This window comes from Polyodon spathula, chromosome 3 (assembly GCF_017654505.1).
Source record: "Polyodon spathula isolate WHYD16114869_AA chromosome 3, ASM1765450v1, whole genome shotgun sequence".
NCBI lineage: Eukaryota > Metazoa > Chordata > Actinopteri > Acipenseriformes > Polyodontidae > Polyodon > Polyodon spathula.
In genome coordinates this window covers 48,351,555-48,369,709 of record NC_054536.1, presented here as the reverse complement: position 1 = coordinate 48,369,709, position 18,155 = coordinate 48,351,555, and the positions used below count along the sequence as shown (strand labels likewise).

The 18,155-nt window shown below is 39.1% G+C and overlaps 1 protein-coding gene across 2 annotated transcripts in view; it reads right to left on the bottom strand.

The window, feature by feature from the left end:
* fars2 (phenylalanyl-tRNA synthetase 2, mitochondrial) overlaps positions 1-18,155 on the bottom strand; it is a 225,730-nt gene that overhangs the window by 66,143 nt on the left and 141,432 nt on the right. For both annotated transcript variants that reach the window (XM_041245345.1, XM_041245347.1), the window contains exons 5-6: positions 10,974-11,134; positions 256-407 (exon numbers count right to left, since the gene is read on the bottom strand). In XM_041245345.1, coding sequence (XP_041101279.1) covers positions 256-407; positions 10,974-11,134 — 313 coding nt within the window. The remainder of the gene's footprint in view (positions 1-255; positions 408-10,973; positions 11,135-18,155) is intronic.

Below are 18,155 nucleotides of genomic sequence, written 5' to 3'. Positions count from 1 at the left end.
GAGGGTAACCCTTTATTAAAAAAAAAAAAAAAAAAAAAAAAAAAAAACTAAAACCGCTTGAAATATAAGTTTATTGAAGTCAACGTTTTATCAAAGTTTAGTACTACTGTACTGTAGGTGAGATGCAATTTCCCCTCAGGAAACAGTTAGATAAACTTCAATGGCTTTTCCAGCACTGTGTACAGGACGTTTTTCTTTCCTATCTCCTGGAGCTATAGCCACTATTAAATTAGGAGGCATAAAAGTGGCACTTACTTTGGGTGGGTAAACTGGTCAACGAGAGACACCTTTTCCACCAAGTCTCCTCCAATCGACCGCACCAAATCATAGAAGTCATTTTCAGAGTAGCCCTGTGAGGGCAGCCAGAAGGAGATGTCGTTGATTAATGGAGGGTACTTGCTCAGCGGCTGAAAACAAAAAGGACATACGGTATATAACTGTCAGTGAGGAAACCATTTTTGTTTTTGTTTTTTTCACATTGAAACTCCAAAGTCCAAAGACAGACATTCTGTAACAACTGCTGGGTTTGAAGTTGTTGGTTTATTTAAATGAATACCCAGCAATTGTTTTGAGTTAGTTTTTTCCTGAAATCAGAACTTACTGAAGAAACAGTGGTTAAATCTATACTCGTTTTCAGTTTTCTTTATTATTACATTCATTTTACACTGTTTTTTTTGTTTTTTTTTGGCAATTTGAAAACCTTGTCTCCTCATCCCTGCAAATGAAGAGCAAGGAAAGGGCTAAGTTACCTCTGTCGTGCCAATCCCCTGTACTCACCTGCCAAACCTACAGTATGCAGAGCAACGTTACCAAGATACTGAAACCTGGAAGCAAGGGCCCAGTCTCCACTTAGTCTCATCAGGGGCCTGACCTGTAGGGGTTTCTGATATGCAAGGAGGCAAACTACCACATTCTCTTATCAATTTTTCCTACCTGCCAAGACTGGCACTTTTTCACAGGCATGATTCAAACCACTCCTACATGACACTCTGCAGTCTAAGTGGCAGTGCTTTTACTAGGTGTGCCACTGGGGAATCCAGTAGCATTATATTATTGAATTGACTAAAATTGAAATTCAACTCCAGAGACTCACTGTGAAGATACTACTGGCTCATAAATGGGGCTTGTTAACTCTCAGTACATGTTTGTACAGTAAATGTAAATGTTTTTGGTTAGATAGTACAGTAACATTTAAAAGGAAACACCTATAAAGTTAATATTTTCAATATAGGTCTATAAGGTAAAAACATTCTCACAAAAGTGTTTTTTAAAAACATATGTGGTGTAACGCTAAACATGTTCCACCCATGGTGGCTTATACAAAACCTGGAAATATATTCAACATACACACATTTTAGCAGTAGGCTAAAACTGACCCGTCTAATTGAATGATTTAGGACTTCAGTTAATTATCAGTTAAAATTATCCCAGAATTGCTTTTCATCACATCTTACAAAGCAATATACATTTCTCTAATGATTTTGTTTTTTAATTTTTATTGTCAGTCTGACCATTAGTTTTCAGCCAAAATGAATCAATCTGCCTAATAAAAAAGGAACATCAGAAATACACTAGATAGGTAACAAAAACAATTATCTGGTACTAAAATATTAGATTAATGCTGTGTTACAAGGCACAGCAAGAAGATAAATCCATGCTTTAAAGCTTCAATATTTATGGCCATTAGCCTAATTCCCTGTTTAATCTCATTTCTTTCTATTGCAGGAGTCCTCAACTCCACTGTCCTGCAGTGAACCTCGCTGGGAGAACTGGATTACAAAATATCCTAGTATTCCTAAATGGGCAACAGCCTCATCTTCAAGTACAGATGTTAATTAATCCAAAAACAGCAGTGGAACTCTTTTGCAGGCACCACTATAACACATTTTCCTAAGCATTTAATGGCACATTGCATTTACTGTACGTTCAAGCTTTGTGAATTTGGCCCCATGACCTTAGTGACCCTAAGCGTGACCCAGAAATTCACAGAACACTGGCGTCAGTTTCAATAAGCTGGCACACTTCCTACCGAGAAAAAGGTCAAAGCCCAAAACATATTAGCCTGCTATAGATCCCTTCACAGAAACCGTTCACTGTCAGATTACTTTCAGTCAATAACACCCATTATAGTCTAGTCAATATAGACTAACAGACCATAAACTAGAGATAGAAAAATTAACCCACAAACCCAAACAGAAACCAAGAGCCCCAGCTATGAAACCTGTGAGCTATCAACACTGAGTCACAGAAAATACCAGCATACACAGAAAGAATGAACAGTTGGAAAAAGTTGGCAAGATTCTATACAGGAATGGAAATACTACTCCTTATGCATGGCAATTTCATCCATTCCAGGTTTTAATATGAGCTTGATCAGCCAACTTGTGGCAACAAAGTCACATTATCAACATTCCACTGAGAGGAGTTTTAAGGCCCATTTAGACCTGACTCACTATATCCCTCCCTAAGTGTTGTAAGCGGCCATGGTTCATTACAGGCACAGGAATGAGATGGACAGGGGAGAAGAGGCAAGGAGTAGTCTGTGTCCAGTAGCATTCTGAGTGATAAGCTTCTTTCAGAGACTGGAAAGGGGGAGAGGAGACGGTGTCTATAGTTGCTACAGTTGAATTATTGAGAGAGACAAGGAGAGAAAATGACCCGTCAGGAAACGATATTGCACACAACAGGTTTATTTGAGCACAAAAGCACAAAATGAGGTTGAAGGCCAAGCTGGGGCTGGTAAGCTACATGCCAAACCATGACAGGGTGACATGTATGACACCCCAAACGTGCCACAAAGCTGCTGCTTTTGCTTTCATTTCTTAACAACAATAATATGGCAACAAAATTGTGCCAAGGAGTCCCTATTTATCACACCCTGAGCAACCAGGCTTACTCATAATGCTTCAGAGGTGCCTTTGTGCAGAATGGTGGTTTAATCTTTACTTACTAAACAATACCTGCTACAAAAAGAAAAGCATTCCCTTATAAACTGTAGCTGTTATTAAAAAAAAAAAAAAAAAAAAACATCACTGACTGCTTTGTAGAGTGGACTGCCGGGTTCTTACAGAACCTAGCAATTTCCCATGCTGTTAACAGACAGTAAAGTATTAACAGTACATTTATGGGACTGGTAGAACTGGATTATGTCTAAGGGGCTGCTACAATTTTATGTTCCGCCACAATTAAATATTTCTTAATAGACTATCTGAGTGATTAAAATGGTGTAAAATACAATTTAGTGAAATAATAAGGAAATGTAACTCAGTTGACATAAAGTTATTACAGTATCTATTACAACATGTTAAATCCTTGGTAAACTGTTAGCTAACCTAAGGGTCATGAGATAAGAACTTTGAAACATGCCCAGGGCTAATCTTAACCTACCAACACATAATCAGTGATAATTGACAGGGAGACGAGCACACTTCATTATCTAGCTCTGCTATTAGCTAAGGGAGTACTGTTGTGGAAGTTTTCACTTTAACTTCTGTAAGATAGAGACTCAGTAGAACAGACAAGATATGAGTAAATAAGTTTATAGTTAAAGTTTGCAAACCTGAGAATACTCTCAACACACGCAGGTGTTAGGAAAAACCGAGCAATGTTCTGAGCTCCGCAGAGCTTGTAAGCATAATATATACCTTGTAATCTATAGTTATTGCGAGCCAATCACAGAAGCTTAATTCAATATTAGCAGATAGCAACAACTTGGAAGAGTAAGATGAGACCAATCATAACAGTTTATTCTAATTACAAACCCCCCTGAAACAAAAGAGAGTTAGTGACATTTCTTATGAAGAGTCACAGAAAGCACCTGCTAGCATCTTATTCTATTAAAACAGTGACACTTCTTTGAAATGTCATGGATGCGGTTTGCGGTTGCCAATGGTTTCAGCCCATAGTCAGTATCTTTCCAACTGGCGTATGAGCCACCTGCTTTTCAGCAGACGAGAAGAAGTCATAACAGCATAAACAAACTGGAGCATAAACAAATACAAATATCAAATAAAAGCATAATCAAATACAACTACTATATTGTTACTTATTATGATTCTAGCAAGCAGTTCTGATACCATGACCATCTCTGTCTTGTCACGTAGGTTTCTTGCGGTTACAGAAAGAGAAGAAAAGCATGACTATATTTGGGCATTCCTGTCCTACTTTGACACTCGTCACTCAACAGGATGTAGGTGAAGGTTAAAAGGGGGAAAGAAGTGTCTAGACTGCTAAAAGTGTATTTCTTAATTTTAAACATTTTTTATTACATTGCTATGATCCCTTTTTAAGTCACACAGGCTAAGCAAACCCCCATGTACAGACAGCTCAGAGGTTAATACATAAATTGCATAAGATGTAATTTTCCCACCACAGTACATGCGCAATAAAAACGGCATCTTTAAAAAAAAAAAAAAGCAACTCATGGAAGTACAGTATTTTGAAAATAACCCTAACCCATCTGTTACTTTGGATGAAAACATAAAACGTCGCAAAAATCAAACGAAGCATTGCATCTTTTAGTTTTACTGTGGTCAGCGATGTGAGGCGTTTTTTTTTTTTAAACCTAACTTTAATTTTGATTTTGACTGCAAACTACTTGGGCAATGTTAAGGCTCTGTTGTTTGAGTTCTGTTGTTATTGGTCAACTGATATCAGCTTGATTCCGGAATCAGACTTTAAAAAAAATGAAAATTATGTTTGTTCGCTGTTACTGTTGATGCATTTATCTATGTCCCTATCCAAGATTAGGGGTTGGAATTTAGAATAAGATGATATTCGAATATACCAAGAATAAAAGTTTAGAATACTCGAGCTACAATTACTAATAACGGTGACAGGTCCTTAGACAATATTAGTAGCAACCACACATTCAAGATGAGGAGTCCCAGTCACGGTGTGACGCATACGCCGGATCGTGCAACCGCCGCCCTTCTTGGAGGGGAAAGCAAAAGCCGGCACGTAGAGTTTACATAGAGTTACACATGTATCTCAATCGGGACTTGAAAACACATTTTTTTTTTGCGACAGAAATGGCATATGATCATATTGAAAGTCTAGATGCTTCAGCTAAAAAGATATCGAGGCCAAATTGTGCTTGGTTGAGACGAAAAATGTCTAACTTTTTGCCGGCAACGTGTGTGACGGCCGTGAGATCCTGAGGGTTAGGCTGGATCAACCAGTGGGGTGACATCGTACACGCATGTTTAAAACTGACTCATCTGTTGAGTTCAACGGTCAATTGTTGCCGCCGCTTATAATCGAAGCGGGATTGAGCTTGTTTTTTTTTGACGAGTTGCGGTTGGAATAGTACCCATAAACGCACACATTCTATCATGGGGTTGCGCTTGTTTTTGGTTGTTTTGAAGAACGAGGTTACAATTTTTCTGTTACAAATCTGGCAACCCTGGTCTATATTGGTTTCACCACAGGTAGATTTTTCTAAAAAAAAACACTTGTTACGTTTTATGCAAAATAATTTCTTAGAATCACATTTGTAAGAACGTTTTTCTTTAAGTAAGAAATTTTACGTTGTTTTAAATAATTAAATACAATAGTTTCAGGTTTCCATGTGCTTATTTCTTTAAAAATGTATTTCATTGAATAAAGAGTACTGTTGATACATAAAGTAACTGTCCCCTCATGACATATTTATGTGTAAAATGTCATTATAGAAGTAGTTTAAAATTTTATACACAGCAAAGTTTAAGAAAAAAAGAGAATGGAGTACTCAAATTTAGATAATGCTATCTGTTGCATAAGAGTTGATAGCTATATAAGACATTTTATAAGTATCGATTTACTATATCGCTGCTATTATAAAATGATATAGCGACGATATCAATTAAAACAACACATTGATAAAACTATTTTTTTTATTTACAAATGTACTGTTTACATACGTTTTAAGCCGACATTCGCTGTCCTTAAAACACAAAGGAACCTGTTAAAAACATCGTTCATTGTATGATATTTACTGCCTTGTCTATGCAGATACGTCAAGAGAAAGTCCCTGTAAGACCAGGGACGCCCAAGTCCCGTAAGCTGACTACTTAATATGGCTCTGACCGAGCAGACGCGAGTCGGTGTCCTCGTTCGGGACCCTGTATACCGTGATCTGCATCCTTCCTGGTGAGCGTCGCCGTCTCAGATGTTCTACTGCAACGTTTTCATCTCACGTAAGTGGTTCGGTCTGATTTTCTAAAAGTCCACCGCAGGTGGATCTGAAGGCCACAGATACTTCCGGTGTCAGAGTTACCCGCAATAGAGTCTTGCCTCTCAGAATGCTTACTGATACTCTCTCAGTTGAGAGAGAGACTCAGGAGAGAGAGACAGTAAGCATGGTGCTGTGTCAGCGCATGCTGGGGTTGATGGCTGCTGCCTCGCAGGCCCTTCCTTTGGGCCTTCTCCACCAAAGGCCTTTCCAGGTCTGGTTCAACTAATTTGCACTTCACCCGCAACGAGACAGACATTGCAGGCTGGTGATATCCCAGTCCTGCTGGATAACCCTGCGCTGTTGGAGGATCCCCTCCAACGTTCGTCAGGGGACAACCATGAGTCCCATCTTCCTGAGGGAAGTAATTACCACAGACGCCTCCAACCACGGCTGGGGCGCAGTCTGGAACAGTGTGGGGACTCGAGGAGTGTGGACAGGGCCTTGGGCCTCAGCCCACATCAATGTAGTAGATCTCGCCCTACAGTATTTTTTTCTGGTGGTCCGGAACAAACATGTGCTGGTGAGGTCAGACAACACCACGGTCGTGGCATATATCAACCACCAGGGCGGCCTGAGATCTCCGAGCCTTCGCCACATGGCAGCTCGGCTGTTACTGTGGTCACAACCCCGGCTGGCTTCTCTTCGAGCAGTCCACTTACCGGGCCGACTCAACCACGCCGCGGATCTCCTCTGCAGAGGAGGTCACCTGGCCTCGGAATGACGTCTCCACCCCAGGGCAGTGGAACGCATCTGGGAGTGGTTCAGCAGAGCAGACGTAGATCTCTTCACCTCGCGGGAGTCTACACACTGTCCTCTTTGGTTCTTGATGAGAGACGCCCTGGCCCACGAGTGGCCCGCTTGTCTCCTATATGCCTTCCCACTAATACCACTGCTCCCCGCCTCACTAGAGAGGGTCAGGGTAGAGAAAGCTACAGTGCTTCTGGTAGCTCCTCAGTGGCCCAAAAGGACTTGGTTTTCGACCCTGGTGCAACTCCTGCACGGCCAGCCGAGGCAGATCCCCCTGCGGGCAGATCTCTCTCAGACCCAGGGTGATCTGTGGCACCCAAACCCCCAGCTGATGCAGCTATGGGTCTGGCCCCTGAACAGGAATGCCTGTCAGCTCTAGGGCTGTCATTGGCAGATATTGCCACAATTCAGAGCGCAAGAGCTCCCTCTACCAGGTCGCAATACACGTATAAGTGGCAGTTATTTCAGGACTGGTGTCTGGCCAAGGGCCAGGACCCAGTTACCTGCCCCATGGCAATTTTTGTAGAGTTTCTCCAGAAACTATTAGATGATGGTAGGTCCCCTTCCACATTGAAGGTGTGCCTGGCAGCCATATCTGCTTGTCACACGTGCATAGATGGGTTATTGACTGGAAACCATTTCCTGGCGTCCCAATTTCTTAAGGGTGCGAGGAGGCTGCGTCCTCCCAGGACATCTAGCCTGCCCTCGTGGCGCCTTGATGTAGTGCTGGAAGCCTTTACAAAAGCCCCATCTGAGTCACTCCACACTGTGGATCTGAAACTCATGTCTTCAAAAACTGTGTTTTTGCTGGCTATTGCTTCTGCAAAACGGGTGAGTGAGCTGCACGCACTTTTAGTGCACCCTTCTTGCACTTGCTTCGCTGGAGACGGGTCTAGAGTCTCCATGCAACCAAACTCGGCATTTTTGCCGAAAGTAATATCCCCATTACATGTGAACCAATCTGTGGAGTTGATGGCAATCCATCCTCCTCCCTTCTCTTCTCTGGAGGACCAACGGTTGCACATGCTCTGCCCGGTGTGGGCATTGACGTGCTATTTTAAAAGTACAAGGGTTTCAGACACACTGAACAGTTGTTTGAAATATGTGCTGCGGCTAGCTGGGCTACACCACACACTTTCATGAGGTTCTACAGACTGAGTGTGCTGGATTTCTCTGCTCCACTTTTTAGAGCTTCGGTCTTGGACTCTATTACATCAGTGGAAGAGACCACTTAGTGTTAGTTTGATTAGACTGCTGTACTCTTTGAGTATCCCGGTAAGATATCGGTACACAGTACCCATTAGTTGATGGCTATTTTCGAATTGAAAGAGAACGTAAGGTTGCGGATGCAACCTCGGTTCTCTGAAAGAGAAAATAGCCATCAAGCAGCAAGGTCGCTTCAGTAGCCCTTGCGACCTGAAGCAAAAGAGGCTGAGCTTCCTACGCTCTGCATAGTCATTCAGCACCCGAGGGGCGGGGCGCTGATGTCAGAGCTACGGAGGCCTAAAGGCAGCTTTTATATTAAGCTCAGCATAATCCTATCACCTGACGGCGATATCCATTAGTTGATGGCTATTTTCTCTTTAAGAGAACCGGGGTTGCATCCGCAACCTTACGTTTTTCAGTACTAAGCAATGATAATGACAAAACTTCTCTGCAGTATTTTTACATAGGCTAATGCTTATGTTTATATATATATAGGAAGATTAAATAGTTTTCCATTTGTTAGTAAAGAGAAAAAGAATAGGATTTAATCTTGTTACAGCTTGATACCTGTCTCAGCCTATACTGTTGACTCAAACAAATGAACTCCAGCCAAGATCAGCAAAGAAATTAGCCTTCGATAATGCATAGTTATCTAATTCAGATTGTCAGAAGATGCTTTCTCGTGATCATTGGTGCCGAAAAACTGCATAGATTAAAAAGAATGGAATAGGCAGGAAACTTTGGCATGCAAGTAACATGTTTTAACAGGTTCCTTTCCATTTTAAGTGATACCTTACAGCATGCTAAAGGGGAAATTTGGGAAACTATTCAGAGAAACTTACAGGGTTTTCATACCTGGATTACTATTTACCAATAACTACTTCAGAATGAAATTCCTGTTACTGTGATCAGGGCCGGTTCTAAACAAAACTCAGAAAAGCTGATTATCTGTGGAAAGGTGGGGACGTTTATGGGTAATGCAGTGGGTTTCACTTATTCCACACAGTGATAGGACATTTAACACAATTCAGCACCTTTAGGCTTTCCACTACATAATAGTAGAAAGTGGCTGAAAACAATAGTATCTTAGTATCTATTAATCCAAGCAGAACTGCAATAGGAAAACAAATATATACAGAACAAATACCATATCATATTAAATAGTAAGAAATTAAGTATTTTGAAAAAAATAGATTCTATAAAGTTAATAAATAGAAATACTGAGATGATGCAGTTTCTTAGTCAGAAAAGGGACTTGATTTGCAATAAAATATTTTTTGTGAATGGAGAATCTCATAATTTTATATTATTGAATTGCTACTGTGTAATGCAATAACTATACTTGTGTAGCAATTAAATTACAAAGACAAAAAGATCATTTATTCACAAAAAAAAAAGTTTTTAGAAGTATAAGTTTCCATTCTGAATATCACCATGTGTCTCTGCATTCACGTTCAGTATGATATTAGATCAAACATTGCTGCAGTGAAAATAAAAACCCTAGAGCTTTCCCTGTAGCTTGGAAGTTATTCACAATATTTCCATACTGTCCCAGTTTAAGGATTTTAATCTGGTTACCTTATATAAAACCCAGTGTCAAGTCAAGAACATTTATTTATTTCAATTCAACTGGAATTAGCCTAGGATTACTGATCTAGCCCCAGATATTGAGACGGCAAATAGTAACTGCAAACAGAACTCACAGTGGACTGCAACAGACATATGTATTATATCTGTAATCAAGATAGTTATTTAAAGTGTTAGGGTGGTTACAAAAAAAACTTTTACCTCCTACTGTACCTCCCAATTAAATTTATTAATAGCTTCCTCCCACCTTAGGCAGTACAATTTAACCATCAGCTGTACCCCTTTAAATGCCTTTTCTAATGGAACAGAGATATACACACAAATTCATAAAAGCAGTAAATAAACATGCTTATCAATGGGAAAGTCTTTTCACACAGCTATTTGTAAAACACGACGTGCCCGTCAAGATGGACACAGTGCTGTTAATGACTGTAAATCATTTCAGGGGAAACAGGAGCAAAATCAAATTCCAAAGAAGGAGATTAAGATGCAGGAAATATGAACGGTCGAAATAAGCACTAAAGGGTCCAGGCTGTTGGCATGGAGTCAGACACATAGTGTCTGCATCTCTAATCAGTTGCTTCGGTCTGAGGTTTCCCTTCAGGTACGGTATATTCCTCCAAGTCAACAGCTCAGATAATTCCCTGGATCAGCAAGTTTGCATATTTCTTATTTTACAGCATGACCTTCTGAAGATATTAATTTTGTCTGTAAAGACATAAGACAACTAATTGAGCAGCTGTGCTATTCAATATAACTTACTATTTATCCTTCAACAAGTATTGGTTCTTGAGGTATAGAATTAATCTCAACCAATATCCAGTTCGACTCAGACTGGAACGCACCTTGTCACAATACAAGGAGCTTCCAGCTGCATACCTTAGACAACATCCATCCTGTGCGCCCAACCATAGACAATTATATCAGCGTATCCATCACTGTACACAACACAAGCAGAAAGGTGTACATGGTGTTGGCCCTGGAAATCGCTATGCAACAAAAGTCAAACCATGTCAACCTGAAGCACTGGAATGTTTATAAAAGGGGCAAGATACTTTTTTCTCATTATGCTTTGAGACCCAAATTCCTGGTGACAGTGTTGTCTCTGCCACTGCTGGACTTGATAGGCTAACATATCTCTCAACCCTGCTACTAAATTAACCTGCCCCAAGTCAGAACAAGCCTTAGTCATTATCCAGAGCAAATGGAGGCACTGTACCTGAAAGGCAACTTCCTGGTCAATGTGAGAAACATGGAACTGTTTGAGAAAGCGTTCATCTTCACTCCAGAAGAGCCGAATGTCTGGGATGTTGTATAAGATCATGGCCAGCCTCTCCAGGCCTAGGCCGAAAGCCCAGCCAATCTTCTCATGGGCACCGCCTGCAATTAAAACCACACACACACACACACACAAATCATTAATCATGAGCACATAACAGTAAAAGATTTTTATAGAACAATTGGGATGAAACACTTCATTGTAGAGCCTGCTTTTAACAGTGTCACAGATAAGTGCATCCGAAGCAAAAGAAGGTGATGCGGCCTGCATAAGATCAAACAGTAATCATGGCTTCTTGTCACTATGGAACAGAAAACATTTCATAGTTATAGAGACTAAGTTGACAATAAGATTTGAAAAGAACCAAAAAGTCTCCCAGTTTAAGCATGGGGGTATATAACATTATTATTAGTAGTAGTAGTATTACTATTATTATTATTATTATTATTGTAGTAGATTAAATAAAAGTTTGAATTGGGTAAAGCAGTTTTAAAAATGTATTTGTTCTTTTCAGGTAACATCAGCATTAATGTCACAATACAAGCTTTAAAAACAATCTGGGAAGAGCACTGTACTGTTATTTTGTTAGATCCCCTAAAAAACATTTGGGGGATCTAAAATATCTATAACGAAATTATAGATCTACAGTGAAATTCTGCTTGACGTGGAGAAAACGTGAAATCAGTTAAGAAGACTTTTTAACTGACTGGGGTCAGTTGTGACAGTTTTACTCCACCCAAGACTAACCTGGTGTACATGTTCATTTCAAGCCACATAAATTCCAATTTCCACAAGATAAGTTGTCAAACCTGATTGAAAAAGCTTTTTCAGGTCAGTTAATTTTAGTCAATATATCCTTCTTCACTTGAGTGGGCAGCTACATCCTGTACTACTTTCTCTGAACACCAGTGCTCATTTGCTAATGAAAGAGCCTGACACTGCTTGTATTAGTTACACAGGTATCAGAATATGACACTTGTGTTATGTCAGGTCACTGTCGAATCTAGAATCGCAGTGCACACAGGTATGAGCCGGGATGACTTTGAGAAGGGTCCTTTTCATGCTGTGACACCAGTGTTTCCATAGGGCCTAAAAAGCAATCCACTATGACACTGGTCCTGATCATATAGCTCATGGGCCAGATGCGGACCAAGTATCCCAGTTGCCACCCGCACCCACTATCTTGTACATTGTACAGTTGTTGTTACTGTACATCTCACTTGTACCCCCAAGGCTAAACCAACCAAGGTGCTTGAACATATGACACAGGAGAGTAAGAAAATTGCTTCCTGTGAGACATTTCAAGTATATGCTCAGATAACTTTCATTGTTATCACCTATAGGAATAAATAACTCGGTAATGGCTAGATTACAATGAGAGGGTTTCCCATCCAGGTGCAACAGAATAGAGTTTCTCATGTAAAAACATATGTAAAACAAACCATCATACTGTAATGAATCTTTGTGAGATGTGACTGACATTTTATTTTTTTAAATATTTTTTATTGTTTTTTTTAATGCAGTAATGCAAGAAGTACCCACTACATGGAAGTAATTCATTAATGACATGGCAATCTTCATACATTTTTGAAGCTATAAATATACTGGGCTGGCCTAAAGGTGCTTGAAGTACATAGGGGGCGGAGTTGAACCCCATATCACACGGTTAATTAATTATGAGGGTTGACATCACTGAGACTGACACAATGCTGAATGAATGACAATTGGCCTCAGTCAGACCTGCTTTATACTAACCCTTAGTTAATTAGATCCCAAAACAACTTTAATCACAGCATCCAGGCAACACGGGCAAGCGCCTGGGGCCACAATTCCAGAGGGAGGCCCACACACATACAGAAGTGAAACTGCAAATAGGAGTAAATATACTGTTTCTGTGCCAGCTACCCTGCTCAAGCAGCCTTTAGGACTAGAAAAGTTTAGTTTTCCTTAAACTAAACTAAACTGTATGCGTGCAGTGCAGTGACCATTTTCAGATCTCCCCTTTTTTCTTTTCCTGCTTGTGTCCTGTTCCCTTAGTCCCGCCTCTTCTCACTCCCTATTGGGAAGGGGGGGATTTGAAGAAGATCTGTATCATTGAAAAACAAGAGACAGCATCCACCTTAAGTTACAGGTCAAGGAGTTGCTATAAAAAAAAAAAAAAAATGGTTTATGGGATATCAGCACTTGTTGAAGTGGAGGAACTGCAAATTCATACAAGCTCCCCCATGGGTATCCTTAACAATGATGCTTGGTGTATTAAGATAGGAGCCCCAAGAGTGTTAGCAACAAGATGTTCTCAACAGTTTAACAATACACTCCCAACATGATGCAGAAGTGTAGATTATGGTTTCCACTTAAATTGAAGTTCTTAATTCTCCCTTCCCTTCATTCATGTAAACAGTAAATAAAGATATATGGCATCTCTGTGAATCTGTCTTGCTTTAAATAATTTTCTAATAAGAAGAATAAACATGACTTTAAACATGATAGTTTTACCAGAGATTAAACCTGAACAATATACTGTAGATGCATTATCATCACAGAGGAACCCATCATTACCAGAATAAGAATAATGTTCCTTCATGGGCATTGCCAGCTCCACCAAATTTATATCAGCCTCATTTTAAATTATGGTTTATTGTCTACAGCTCACAATTCTTATAACAACATGTTTCTTGAAATGATGAAACGAAAAAGCTGCAATTTATTTTTCTTTCGTCAAGCAAGAGCGGAACCAGAATTTTTATATCTGGTGGCAAAGGGAAGAACATATTAGATTGTAATTGAACAAAAAAAAATGTGTGTGAAATGTGTGCTTGCCATTCCCTTTTAGAGGCATTCACATATCTTAACTCCTGTACTGCAGGAACCCAGCATGTTGTGCCCTAGAGCTACTGTATCACTTTGCATACAAAATTATGCTGCAGTACAGTAGAAACCAGACAGACAAGACACCACTTTCACATCTCACAGGCTAGCATGCCTTGCTCAGATTTGGCCAGTGGCCTGTACTAGTTTGGGGTACGCAATGAACAAATTATTAAGAGGTGAACTCTCGAACGTACAACATTGCAAACTTCCAGTAGTATTCTGGATTTGGAGAGAGATCTACTGTAATTCATACTACTCCTGTGTCTCCTGTCTGCGTTAGGTGTTACAAGAGTACATAAATGCACATTCTTTTACTGTTAACATGTACCATGGGCACATATTCTGACACATTTCACCTGTGGGTGGTGATTTCTTTGGAAATCAAAAAAGCAAAACCAAGGTTTCTAATGTCTGTATGTGAGTCATACACTATAGTCAATTCAGCTTAACACAATGTTTATCTGCAGTTAAATATTGTGTAGAGATTAAACTAGATCAAGACCTAAAAATCCCTTTTTAAGTAAAATGCTGCTTTTGAAGGGCAATGTGAGAACATACCAGCTTTACTTTAGGTATATACTGTATAATAATTTGAATATTGGAATTGTTTTATTTAAACACTATATTCCACCTAATTTGTTCCTTTAGTTTAGTAATATTTACTTTTTTCCTACAAAATATGTCTCACATTGTTTAGATAGACAGTATGTCAGAAAATTGTCCTACTGCATATTCTGCAGTTTTCCATTTTACCCAAAACTATGTAACCTAATACCCAAGACATTAATCCTTATCAAGCAAGCCATTTTGTATCTGTGTTGTCGATAAAATGAAAACTGGGAAAAGGGGACCTAGTACAGCACTTCAAATGTAATTAGACTAACTGCATTCATTTTGACTTGCTTGCAAGAACTCAGTGCCAGAAAATCTGCTATGATGAGTTATCTGAATACTAAAACTTCTGCCATTTTATTACATTTGAGTTTAATAATGTCAAAGCAATCTTCAGCACCTAATAGACTTATTTGGCTGAGGTTAAAGTCAGGCCTCGTGTCAGTGGGTGGATGGAGAGGGGAGGAAGAGTAGTGGTGACTCTGAGAGTGAAGGTAAACAGCAGAGCTGAAGCTGGGATATTATAGTGCCTAAGTATGAAGAATGGGTTGCATACATTTTAGTAGTTACATATTCTGGCAAGGGTTGATGCAATCTAGAAACATATACACAATTATACACAAGTAAATCAGTAACATACACTTCCCTTGACTCAACTGTAACTTCAAATTAGGAGCCTTCAGTATCAGGCCAGTACCATGGCATACATGAAGAGTATGTCCATGTACACAGCATATTTTGATTTAAAAGTGTAAGTGTCACAGAGGTATATTTCAATATTCTCAATAACTTTATCAAGTCATGTCACAAAGTGGTTTTCTACAGTCAGCACTCGGATATCCGTTACCCAGATACGCATTTTACCGCCTTTGTATTAACAGTCAATCCCAATATATATATATATACATATACACATACATATATATATATATATATACACACATAACAAATTAATGCACTTACCCGTCATGCGAGATTTCTGACTCTGTCACCAGTTTTCTGATACAAAGCCCATCTCTTCAATGTTACAATTCATCTGAATATCCATCAAAAGGTTGATTGAATCTGTTCATGTCAAAACCATCTACTTTAATTGGTGTCTTTATTGCAGTTATTTTATTTACACTGTATCATTCAGTTCTGCTGAAATCTGCACAGTGTAATACAGTAGCTGGAACTCAGTATATTGGACTGAATCACCCACACTGGAGTGATCAAACTAAGAGGGGTGTGCAGTAAGAGTTTTATAAATGTAATTATTCTGTGGGGGAGTTGAAAACAGATTAAACAACCTCTAATTGTTTAATTGCACTAGAATAAACCCTGACGATTCTGGAAATAACTGTTTTGAAGGGTGATATTTATTCATCACCAGTGAAGAATGAACCCAAACGTTTGTCTACTTCACTTTAGTTTCTTGTATTTTGAAATTAGGTCTTCATTAAGCAACTTTACTTGTTACAGAGTTTAATGATTTCCATGACAAAATGTAATAGAGTCCAGTAAGTTATAAAATGATCCACATACTGCTCTGAAATATAGGTTACCACTGGCACAAAATAAAGTGACAAAAATAAAATGTAGCAAACATCAAATGAATGATGCTTGCTGTCATATCCTGGTGTAAAATATCTTGCCCATCAAACCCCCACACATGCAATTGAAATGAAATGCCAGCCACTTCAATGCCTGAAGAGGCATATCAATATCAGTGCTCAAAACTCCAATACAATAGCAATATGAATAAAGAATGACAAGGTCTCCAGAGGAAACCCTGGTTATCTGCGGACAGGGGAAGACAAGCCCTGGCAGTCACAGCCCTGGAAGAAACATGGATTTCCATCACTGGAGATGATGGGACACAGCTATCACTCTGTTAGCTAAAGAGCTTCTGTCAAAGGAGGAGTGGGGCTTGATTAGTTCAGTATGAACAGCCAAATCTGTCTCGTGTGCAGTGACCATTACGAAATACAGATGCAGGAGCCAAGCAAAGACAGAACATACTCCACTCCTTTTCAGGCACAATAAACTAAACAATTTGGGGACAATATAACTTTAAATTCTAGAAACTTTTTTGATCCTTAAAAGTATTAGATTTCCAGGCAACAAATGTTTTTTAATGCAGACTGTTGTCCACTGAAACCTGGACTGGGCTAACATTGGTACCCATTGTCAAAGTTAATATACAGTGGTTTTGGGTGGGGGCAGAATTTGATGTCTTTATCAAGGACAAGTGTTCCCAGAACTACTAGTAGGAGCTGCTATTAGGCAGGATGAATAGGTAATTGTCTAATGATGCACACCGGGTATTAAAACTGGCCATTAGTACTAAATAGTAAACAAACAAAAAACGAACAAGGCGGCCACAGACCTCAGAAAAATCAGGTGGTGTTCAATTTTCCATAGGTTTTTTTTCTGCATAACGTTCCTTATTCTTGAAACTGGAATTGCCTGCCTGATCCCTTTCACAAACTAACAGCTCTGCAGCCATTTACAATCACTGATAATCTGTGCTGAAACCCAGATCTAACACAGAGCGCACCTGAATCTGTTCTGGTTATCAGCTGTATTATACCTCTAGATAGCTGATATGAAAGAGATTGTCTGTAAAGCAGTGACTTGACAATATGATTAAACATAACACCGAATTCCTCTATAGATTGACACTTGGCAACAGTCCCAAAGTAGAAAACAAGGCTCCCCCGCCCCCAACACTGAAATAATAAAAAAAAAAAAGATTTCATTTGACATGCAGTACTTTGCACTTAGTTTTATTTATTTATTTATTTATTTATTTTAAATGAAGGTCTGTTTTTACCCATTTCTTTTAAACAATATTTTCCCTGTACTATTTTTTTTTAGGAAATACACAATATTTTGATTTAAATGCTGTTTTATTTTGACTCTGATATTGTAATAAGTAGCCCTACACTGTATTCTAGGATACAGCAGGCATGTTCAGACATCGGAGGATCAAATAACATTCACAAACACATTATCAACTGATTATGTTGGTCAATCAAAGTCTGATTATTGTGGCAATTGCTGGGTGTGGTAACTACTAGCTTGATCAACAACTAAATTGAAATACTTACAGAAAAATATGTATTTTTTTAGCGGATGATACAAGTATACAAAAAAGCAAAAACCAGATGAGGCATGTACCTGTGCGTGCTGACAATAAAATAACATACTGAAAAAGTGACACATTAAACTCAAACAAGAAAGTGAACTGAGAGACAAGCAATTCATTTATGTAGATTTTACACATTATTTAATAAAAGAGGGCGCAGAATGACTGTGTTAATGAGTTTGTCAGAGCTCTGTGCTTTGCTGGACAGCCACTGTTTATTAGTATATTATGCTTTAGTTGGTAAACTTATGGAACGCATTGATGGAAATGTCCAGAGTGATTTTTGAGGCATTTCCTTATGGCTTGTACTGTCCAGTTCTGTAAATGTTATTTTCTTTTTATGATTCCAATGTGAATAAACCTGGCTTGTTTTGTGCTGATGTCATGTTCATACCTTCTGCAGATACTGTTTCCGTCAGCACAGCAATTGCACAAACATTCACAAAGTACCAGCTAACTTGGAAAAATGTGGCTTCGGCTTGCACAGATTCTGCTTTATCATACAT